The sequence below is a fragment of the Erythrolamprus reginae genome, chromosome 3, assembly GCF_031021105.1.
Source record: "Erythrolamprus reginae isolate rEryReg1 chromosome 3, rEryReg1.hap1, whole genome shotgun sequence".
NCBI lineage: Eukaryota > Metazoa > Chordata > Lepidosauria > Squamata > Dipsadidae > Erythrolamprus > Erythrolamprus reginae.
The window spans coordinates 162,661,806-162,672,931 of record NC_091952.1 but is presented as its reverse complement, the minus strand read 5'-3'; the positions used below and the strand labels follow the sequence as shown (position 1 = coordinate 162,672,931).

Sequence of the window (11,126 nt, the reverse complement as noted above, 5' to 3'; positions counted from 1 at the left end):
ATCGCTGCTTGACTCTCAAGTCAAATCAAGCAGAAAACATTTTAGATAAAGACTATAGTGAGAGCCAATTTCATGTCGCAGTTAAGGTAATGGGATTAGAAACCAGGAAACAGAATTACAGTCCTTCCAAGGGCATATAGCTAGTTGGGTGACCTTGTGCCTGTCACTTTGTCTCAGCCCTAGTAAGGAGATAGAGGAAAATCACTTCTGAAAATACTCTGCAATAAATCTTCAGAGATTTGTCCTGGCAGTCACCTGGAGTCAACACTGACTTGAAAGCATCACCATTACTACCATCAACAACAAATGTTACTATATTTAAAATTTAAGTACTATTTTGGAGTATAAGACGCACCCCAGTTTTGGGAGAGGAAATTAGGGGGGTGGGGAGAATCTACCTGCCAGATATTCATGTGGCTAGCATCCTTAGTCTGGTCAGCTTCAGCACAGTATTTTATCCCCAATAAAAACAATATTTTTCACAGGGGGTAGCAATGAAAACAAGTCTGCAAAGGGATGGAAAAAACTTCTATGGAGTAGCAATGAAAAATCTACAAGCCAGGAAGAGCCAGGAAGATTGTTAGCACCACATTAGGGCTGGGAAGAAAAGCTTTGAAAATGCTACCTTCAGAGTATTAGACTCACCAAAATTTTCAGCCATTTTTAGGGGGAGAAAAGTGCATCTTATACTCTGAAAAATATGGTAGCGTAGTATAATTTTCCTAATCTATATAATGAACATTCTAATAGATCAGTGATGGGCAACCTTTTGAGCTTGGTGTGTCAAAATTCGCCAAAAAACCGAACATAACTCGGGTGGTGTGTCACCTTGAGAAAAAAACCATAATTTTGTGATATTTCTAACACAGTCAAAGCTTCACTTATTTACTGAATAGTTTCCTACTTTCAAAACCCCAAACAAGTGATCCACCAGGACACACACATGATTTACTCTGTCTGGCACACAAAGTAATATAATAATTAAGGGAACATGGGCAGGAAGTCATATATCCTATGGATGCTTCTATCTTAATTTATTGCAAGTAATGTTGATATTGAACCTAGATCCAAAATAATTAGGGTGCGAAAGGAAAAGAAATTCGAAGTCACGGAAACTTTGTCAGCTTTTTCAAGTTTTTGTTGCCTTCTAAATGTATTAGACTACAACTCCTATGAACATATCATTTTGGGATTATAGGAAAAGTAGCCCGATATTTCAAGAGTCCTCCGGGAGTTGTGTGGCATATTAAATTAAATTAAATTTTAAAATACAAAAAAAAAACTTTAGAAAGAGATTATTGTTCTATGTATCATGTACAGTGGTACCTCAAGATATGAACCCCTCGTCTTACGAACAACTCATGATACGAACCCGGGGTTCAGAAAAATTTTGCCTCTTCTTACGAACTTTTTTCAAGTTACGAACCGGCGTTCGGGAGGCTGCTGGGAAGCCCCCCCGGCTGTTTTAAAAGGTGACAGCTGGGCGGCGGGGCTTCCCAGCAGCCTCCCGAATGCCGGTTCGTAACTCGAAAAAAGTTCGTTAGAAGAGGCAAAATTTTTCTGAACCCTAGGTTCGGTTCGGGAGGCTGCTGGGAAGCCCCCCAGCCCGGCTGCGACCTTTTAAAACAGCCGGGCGGCTTCCCAGCAGTCGCCGAACGCCAAACACGGAAGTTCGGGTTTGGCGTTCGGCTTCGGGAAGCTGCTGGGAAGCCGCCCGGCTGTTTTAAAAGGTCGCAGCCGGGCTGGGGGGCTTCCCAGCAACCTCCCGAACCCCGAACTTTTGCCGAACCTCCGGGTTCGGGGTTCGGGAGGTTGCTGGGAAGCCCCCCAGCCCAGCTGTCACCTTTTAAAACAGCCGGGGGGCTTCCCAGCAGTCTCCGAACGCCGAACGCGGTTCGGGTTTGGCATTCGGCTTTGGGAAGCTGCTGGGAAGCCGCTGTTTTAAAAGGTCGCAGCCGGGCTGGGGGGCTTCCCAGCAACCTCCCGAACCCCGAACCCGGAAGTTCGGCAAAAGTTCGGGGTTCGGGAGGTTGGGGGGGAGGGTGTCCTTGCAATCCCCCTGCTCTTCCACAAACCTGGCAAGGGAGACCGGACAGGAAAACTAACCCCACCGTGGGCTGGTGCCTCTCATCACCTTCCAAGGCAGAGCTGTCAGCCCCCAGCCGAGTAGGCGCCGGGGTGGAAGCCAAGGGATAGACCTGAGCATGGCGCCTTCCTTACCCCACTCCCCCCGCCTCACAATGACAAAAGACAGGAGGGAGGAAACCCCCCCGGGGGGGGCTGAGAGAAGAGAGGAAGGAGCCCCCCTTCCAGGCTTCGTCCCCTCAACGAGCCGAACTTACAATGGTCTCCGCCATAGTCTTGCCGCCGTTCCGACCCTTGTCCTGCCCTGGCTCCGGCAGCTCCACCCCTTATTACCCGCCCTCTTCGCTGCTCATGCGCCGCCAATACTGCCGAGTCACCGTTCCCGCCCGGTAGCGCAGGAGAAGCAACAAGGTTCTGGGTAGAAAAGGTTCCCGCCCTGAAGAAGACGCAGCTTTTGCCTGCCTCTCTCGCCTGTTCTCACTCCCGTTCTCTGGCTCCGTCTAGTCAGTTTCTCCAGTGGCCGCGTGTCACTGAAAATGGCTACGCGTGTCAGTGCTGACACGCGTGTCATAGGTTTGCCATCACTGTAATAGATACTACATTTATTAAAGTTTAATAAATCTATTAAAAAATTAAGAAGATCTGCATGAGAAGACCATGAAAAAGCATTAAGGTTTTGCAAAAGTTGCATTATGAGACAGTTACCAAATAACCTTTATAGTTTTATTTAAATGTGTTTGGGGGAAAATGTATAAAAATAAATCTTTGCAGCTACGGTGCCAGGTATAATGTGAAACCTAATATACAATAAAATATAATGTATCTGAATCCATAAATTATTATTTTTTGTTTCCTTTAAGGTTTTGGATATGTACCCACTACAGATGGGCTGTTTTTTATAAACTCTGCCAAGGGCGCCCAAAAAGCTTATTGTAAGAAGAAGTATAATATCGAACTTTCAATCAAAGGCACATGTGAAGCAAGAACTATGATATTACAGCAAGTCATACTGCTGGCATTATTCTGGGTATGCCTGCTTCACCCCTGCTTGGCAACAATGGTGTTTACTAGGACTACAGAACACCAAGCCCCAACTTTAAGAACTCCTGGAATTGGAAGTGATGGGAAAATTCTGCACCGTCAGAAACGAGGCTGGATGTGGAACCAGTTTTTCTTATTGGAGGAATATACTGGATCTGATAACCAATATGTAGGCAAGGTAGGTGTCATGCACTCTTTCTTCTATAACTCCAACATACTGCATTGAATGAAATGGCATGAAATTATCCTTGACACACTTTGTTTCGTTAAAAATAAAAAGCACCAGAGATTGGCAAATAGGAACAGCAGGTTGATAGAACAATGTTTTTCTGCGACCAATTAATAATGTCATTGCATGGCATACTGATGATATTAATTTTCTTTAGGATTTGAATTTAGAATGATGCTGTCCATTAACAGATTCAGAGCTCCATCTTTCAAATGAGACGCATCCTACCGATTTCTCTAAATGCAAATATTCCCCCCTTCCAATAGCACCTCTTTCTTTGAAAAGAAAGTAATTCTCACCAGCAAGCCTGATGTAAAAAATGATATATGAAGCAATACACGAACTAGTTATTAGGAAAAATGTTTTAAATTCTCTTAAAAAGTAGGTAAGATAGGACAAAATCTGTACGAATTTACCCCTGGCTTCAATATCTTGAATGTAGAAGTAAAATAAATTTTAAAACTTCATAGATGTTTAGCCTATATTTTATTTAATATAAAATCTGGCTGTAATAAGTAATGATTTATTGATTAATCACTTCCCCAGAAAATTTACATATGACCTAGCTTAAGTCAAGAGATTTTAAGAAAAGAGGCAATAATTTAATGCAACAAAGGCTACATTTGTGCCTTTGTCTGTTTTAAACCACCTTTCTGGATTCAAACTTTAAGCCTGAATAGCTATATTACACATATACAAACCTAGTTTGGTGATTACATTAGTTACAGCCATGGTAAAATAAATATGAACCATATCATAAAACAGCAAACCCAATATCCCTTAAATAGTAAGTGTACTCTCAGATTTGTCCACTAGACTGTAAAATATAGGATCACTATGCTGGAATTTTGGAATAATATTTAAGATAGTGTATCAAACATGCAGAAGTTTCTTGGAAGCAGGGGGGGGGGTGTTAATGAAAAGGATTTTTGGACAGCATAATATTTGATACCCATTACCTACATATTTTTAGCAAATATTATTTCCTGCCCCAGAAATTGTTGTCTCTTTCCTGTAGAATAATCCATAACTTCAAAAGATGCTTGAAAATATCCAGTACTGTATTAATCTGTGCATACATATTAGTGACTACCTATGAATATATTTATAACTTCCTGATTTGTATCAAATTATTTTATTACTTCATTGGGGAGAACTATAAAACAGAATTTCAAATATTATATTTGCATGTGCTATAAGTCATATTTGAAATCACAGTGATACATATGATCTCTTCGACTACTTTTTTATTGTGTGGTATTGTATAAATATATTGTTATAATCATGGGTAATGCATAGAACATGAAAGACACATAAATTTTCTGCAATTGTCTGAATTCGTTCTGTATTTGCAATAACAAACCAGAGTCTAGTGCTGCAGCCATATGCAGAGAATATTCACATTCTTATTATAAATATTCAGAGGCAACATTATCCATATTGCCAAAAAGTTATTTCACCATGTATGCATTTTTGCTTTTGTTAAAAAAGTAAATCTACCACATTTTTGCAATCCAAATCAGGCCTTTTTCCAGGGTTCCTATCTGAAGAAAATAAATGGTTAGTTTTTTAAAGGTATTATTTATGAAATGGAAGGTGTGTTCCATCATTATTCCTGCCACTCCTGATCTTAAACGAAAGGTTTACAAAAAACGGTAATTCTATTCAGCTGAAAAATTGCTGTACTTTCCTGTGACCTTTCAAGAAAGGACAGTTAGAAATGGAGGTAATAGATCCTGAAGTGTGATTGCTAGTCTCTCATCCTTTTCTTTAAAATCCCAAGAGATATTTTTTCTCATTTTAACGTATATATTTTTTTCCTGGAGACTAACCTTCCTTAAGGGGGATATCAGAATTAGATGCTCTAGTTACTATGGGTGCTTAATTAAACGTGAGTGAGGAGAAGTACTTATGTGGGGAAATATATTTGGAGAAAAGCTATAAATATATACGCTCTTTTGTACTGAACAAGTGCTAGTGTTCCACATACAGTAAATGCATGCAATGCTAACCAATTAAATTGTTAGCATTTAACTCAGTAGAAATGAATCATATAAATCAGCAAAAAATAATATCAATAATTTACGCTTGTCTGAGGTCCTTGGGAAGAACTCAGTAAGTGGATAAAATGCCATATCCAGTCTGAACATCTTGCTGACTAGGCATCCAGCCATAATAATATGTTACTTGTTGTGCTATTGCAAACCCAATGTCTAAATAAATAAATAATAATTTTAAAACCTACGTGCCGTCACAAACCCAATGTCTAATGGCAAATGTGCCATGCTGGGACAGTCATAGTTTCAGGAATAATCTCATCAAAAATTCCCGCTGCAGAATTTATTTATTTATTTTTTAATAAATGCATAAACTAGAATGGATGACTAGTACATATGCTTCAGTGCACATTACATATACCACACATTCTGAAAGCTTCCTTTGTGCAATTCCCATAATTTGCCATTGACACACAAAAAGTGTCAGTCAGGCATATTTTGTGGCTTATCACTTCAAGCAAGCAGCACAGAGTTCTCTCATAGGTAGCATAAATTGCTGTGAAATCATCTATGTCAGCAGACCTTAATTTATGATTGGAAGAGGAGACAAAGTTAGTCAAGCTGCTTATGTTGATTTCACTACCATAATCTATCCTTGTCTCTCATCTTTGTCTACCATTAGAATATATTGTTTCTTTAAATTAACTCTTCTCGTTTTACCCCACACACTTCTTAAATACCTCACTAATCAACGTTTTTCCTCTCTCCCAACTTGCATTTCCATATAACAAAGCACACTCTTGTACAAACCATTTATGCTTCTTTTAACAATCATTTCTTACAACAGAGAAATAGCCTACCAACTGACTTTATAACAAAATTTGTACATCTTTTTTTTTCTTTCCTAGAGTTTCTAATCTTTAGTAAACCAGTTTTAAGATTACTTGAGGCTAAAATATTCTATTTACGTTCTACATAGAACCCAGATAGGATATAATATGAAGGAAAAAATCGTATACATAAATTCTGCAAGATACATATTTTCAAATCTAAAGAATGGTTCCCCAATGCAGTACTTTGCTCAGGTTTGAGACAAATATGCTCAGAATAGAGTTAAGGGTAATGGAAGCTTCACATGTTGGTTAAAGATTACTTTGTGCCCAAAAGGCCTGCAACTATTAATTCTGACAAATGACTGTTCTTCATCATGTTACTGGCAGTTAATCAGGGCTGTCTAGATTTGCCATATACAGTATTTACTAACCCCCTTCCTAGGATAGCAAAACCTCTGGAGCTAAAAATATTTGGCAATCTGTAAGTTGCTCACACCAACCTTTCTCAGAGTGAAGAACTTCTCCAGGGCCTGAGATAATGTGCTATCATTGCCATTATTACAGGCCATATTTATCAAAATCCCACTAACAGAACCTGTCTGCCCATCTGTCTCTGGGGAAACAGAAATTGTCCAACACGTGTAGCTTCACTGCAATTTTAATAACGATCTGAACAAGGATTATATATTATCCTGGCTGCAGTGCCTCCCAGGAAGGAGAGTAGATTATTGTGCCAATTTTCTTTTCTCAGACTTCAGCCATGTTAGTTACAACACAGTAGCTAAATTTAGAGTGGCAGCAATTAGAACAAAAATGATATATTTTTTGGCTGGGGCCTACTTTATTAATTTTACCCTTTTATTCTCATTGGTGTTCCTGTTATGTGATTATAATAAAAATAAGATAATCTTTACTACGGTAAGTATTGTAAGGTGCACAATATTTTGGATTGCTCTATGGGTATGTACGTATGTGTGCCTATGTATGTATGTGTTTATTTATTTATTTGTTTAAATTGTTAACTTGATTTTCCTTCTCAGATCTTTATTCTTTAGTTTCATGCTCCTTATTATATCTCAAATATGTTTATCAATACCTATCAATATTTTGAATTTTCAGCCAACAATATGGTATCATTTGCAAATAATACTGCATACCAGGGGTGGGTTCCTCTCAATTTGGACCTGTTTGCCTGAGCCGGTAGTGACCCGCTGGTGACATGATGATGATCTGATTGACAGGGAAGGTTTTAGGCCACATAGTGTATTTTTCAACATTGTCTTCAGTAAAGTCTATTTGTGTTAAATCGTTGTGAGTATTTGTGGTTGTAATTAGGGAATTTTGGCATGAGCTGTTGCTGTTTACAAAGACTGAGCCAAAGAATGTGTTGAATATATATATGTTTAATGATGCCAATCTTTAAATATCTTTAGCTTGGCAAGATTTCTGGCTATAAATGTGAAATAATAAAGGAAACTCACATGTCTTTCTTAGGGTCTGAAGCTGATATCATTACATATTTAGTATTCATTCATAATGGCAAGGACAACAGTGGTCACTTTGGCTGATATGTTAAAGCATAGTAAAAGCCCATCTTTATTCCAAGGTTCTATAGAATTTAAGATTTGTAATAACTAAGAGGGACATATGTTGAACTAATAGCCATTCAAGATATATCATCATAAAATAGCTACCTGAAATCCCTTCTGTCTTCTGTTTTGATTTTCAATATCATATTGCTATTGGCTCCTTAGAAATCCTCACTGGAATAGCAGTGTTTGAATCAGCATTGCTAGCATAGAACCCTGGTAGTTTTCCTGAATTTCAGCAGAGGTACAGATGGGCAGGATATATAAAAAGAAAAATAAGAGAAGGAATTCAAAAGTGCTGTTGATTAGCTCTGACTCATTTTGAAAACTGAGATGGTATGCTACTTTTATAAGGAGAAAGAAGAATCAGTTTCTGCTTATATATTACTAATTAAGACACAAATTCCAGAAATCTACTTAATCAATTCAAATTTGGCATGCAGTGTTTTCTTGTCCCTACCAGTCATGGCAAAATATGCATTTTTTTTACAAAAGAAAGAATCCTACATTAAGTCTTTCATCCTAAGTATGTCACTATACTCTGTAAAAAGATTCCTTTTTTAATACTAGATAAAATCCTGAAGGTTAATATGGCATGGCAAATCAGTTTTGATTCAGTTTTGTAAAGAGTTTAGTGCAAGTCAACTTGATTTGAACCACTTGGATATTTGGGCCACTCTGATATTTGGTAAAAGAAATTATCCATTAGATAATGGGGGGCAGGTTAAAGGGTCTGCAGCTAGTGTGAGGTGGGGGAGGCACAGAGTGGAAAGGAAATAAAATTGATTGACATGACTAGTTGGAAAATGCAACCACCTCAAATTTCAGCCTACTAATTTTTTTAGTTTTGATAAGTGTGTGTGTGTGTGTTTGAGACCACTTGGAAGGCACCTTTGGTTGGATGCCAGGCTGGGCAATGCAAAATGATAAAATTTAGCCAGAGAAAGAATTTGGCATCAGAAAATGGAAGTGTGCATTCTTTATATAGCATAGTGAAGTTATGCATTGTATATTGTCTGCAACAATCTCAAAGAAACATAAAATGTGCATTGACTCTTTCTGCAAAGCTCTTTGCAGCTCCCTTATTTAATTTGTAGCATTAAAATGGTTCTGCTTTGATATGCAGTTTGGCTTGGTTGGGATGACTCATTCAAATCTTCACTTAATCAAAGCATCCTTTTGAAGTTTTGCATAGTTCTCATTTTGATAGCCTTTTCTTTAGTTCACCCTGTTAAAGTCTAGATTTTTCACAGCATAAGCAAAATCCAAGTCAGTAGTCAGTTCTCTTAATGGAATGTTGTGGTTTGATTCAGGGGTCTTTGAATTGATGAATGTTAATTTCAACATAAGAAGTAATGTTGTGAAATTGTTAAAAGGTATGCAATTTTTGTAAGAATATAAGAGAAAATGAACTGATACGGAAGGAAAGAGCAACTTTCTCATTCATTAACACCCAAGGAACATGACACAGGGTAGTGGTAAAATTGTCAAAGACTACAGTTGTTTATTTGTAAGTGAAATTCAGTGTTATAATCAACAATTTTGATCAACACTTTCAAGGTGAGAATTATAGTGACTCATTCTTGTCAACGTATCAATCTCAGCTTCTTCAAAATTTCTTTATGTTAATTTTTTACATGAAAATAGTGACAATGAGGAAAAACAGTTTTTTTAAAGTCTCAATTGCTTTGTTTGATAATATCTATCTTTTTTTCTTTTGTCAGAAATTTTTCACAACCGTCCTATTCACTGGGTTTTAACCTATTTCTTAAGTGGAACACTAAAGATACATACTTTGTTATTTTTTAAAAAAAAATCAATTCCAGTGTTGGTGAAAGCTACTATGCTTCCTCACTCAGTTACTTTTTTCAAATGTGATCTTCTGTTTCCATTTCTACTGTTGTAAGGAACATTCTTTTGGGTTCTGTTCCAGCCCTACATGGCATCGGACCAGAATACCTCCGAGACCATCTTCTGCCGCACGAATCCCAGTGGCCGATAAGGTCCCACAGAATCAGCCTTCTCTGGGTCCCGATGACTAAGCAATGTCATCTGGCAGGCCCCAGGGGAAGAGCCTTCTCTGTGGTGGCCCCGGCCCTCTGGAATCAACTCCCCCCAGAGATTAGAACTGCCCCCACCCTCATTGTCTTTCGTAAATTGCTTAAGACCCACCTATATCGCCAGGCATGGGGGAATTGAGACATCTCCCCCAGGCTTATATAGTTTTATGTATTGTATGCTTGTGTTGTATGTTTTTTAAATACAGTAGTACCTCTAGATACGAGCTGCTCCACATGTGAGTATTCCAAGTTACGAGCCGCGACACGAGCAAAATTTCTGTTCGACACCTGAGCTCAAATTCGGGATACGAGCCGAGCTTCTGCTAGGTGGCGCAAGAATCTCCTTGCTTCCAGTTATCTCGGCGCAAAAAACAAACTCTAAAGGCATTCGTTCGAGATGCGAGTTGATAGACTTACGAGCTCGGGTCTGGAACAAATTAAACTCATATGTCGAGGTACCACTGTAATGGGTTTTTAGATATTTTCTTTTAAATATTAGATTTGTTCATTGTACACTGTTTTATTATTGTTTTGAGCCGCCCTGAGTCTAAGGAGAGGAAATAAATAAGTGGGACACTGGATTCATGGAAGTTGCCTTGGAAAGAAGTTTTAATAGAGTACAGGAGCATATGGCGTGAGCTCCTAAATAGAAAAGATGGATCACATGCTTCCAGATGTTGGGTGAAGAGAAAAAAGGGCTGAGATGCTGAGAGTTCCTTGTTTTATGCCCTCTCTTAGGGCTCGCCTCACGGGCCTCCTGCTCCGATGCAAGAAATGCACTCTGATTGGCTGTCAGACTCCCATGAGACATGCAGGGGAAACTCTGTAGGCTGTGTTTTGAGTTCAATTTGGCAGAACCTTGCTGGGTGATGGTGTAATAAAAGCACTTTGGGTGATTCTTAATAGGCTGTCTAAAGGAGGTAGATCTTTGTTAAGTAGAATAGACTGGTCCAGGCTATTAACAAAGGTGGGGGGGGGGTGAGTGAGCTGGGCCATTCCTTGATGGCATATTGACAAAGGTGGGGGCTATTAAGAATGAATCTTTTTTCTGTCTAAAAAGCATGTTTCTGGGGATATTCTATATAATATTCTGCCTTTTAAATATTTTCTAATGCCATCCAGGAGAGGAGTGGGAGCTAACTTCTTTTACTACTTAAGATTTATTTACAAGTTTTAATGGTTGCAGACAATTATGAGAATATGTTCCACTTCTCAATATACATGTACAAAATTTTAATTGTAACAATCCATTAAAAAAGAACATGTATAAAGTAATACAGTTCCATAAAAAT

The 11,126-nt window shown here is 38.4% G+C and overlaps 1 protein-coding gene across 1 annotated transcript in view; it reads left to right on the top strand.

The window, feature by feature from the left end:
• The first annotated feature begins 3,073 nt into the window (after positions 1 to 3,073).
• Positions 3,074 to 11,126, top strand: part of CDH10 (cadherin 10) — a 119,542-nt gene continuing 111,489 nt past the window's right edge. Inside the window, exon 1 of the mRNA XM_070747116.1 lies at positions 3,074 to 3,304. Coding sequence (XP_070603217.1) covers positions 3,074 to 3,304 — 231 coding nt within the window. The remainder of the gene's footprint in view (positions 3,305 to 11,126) is intronic.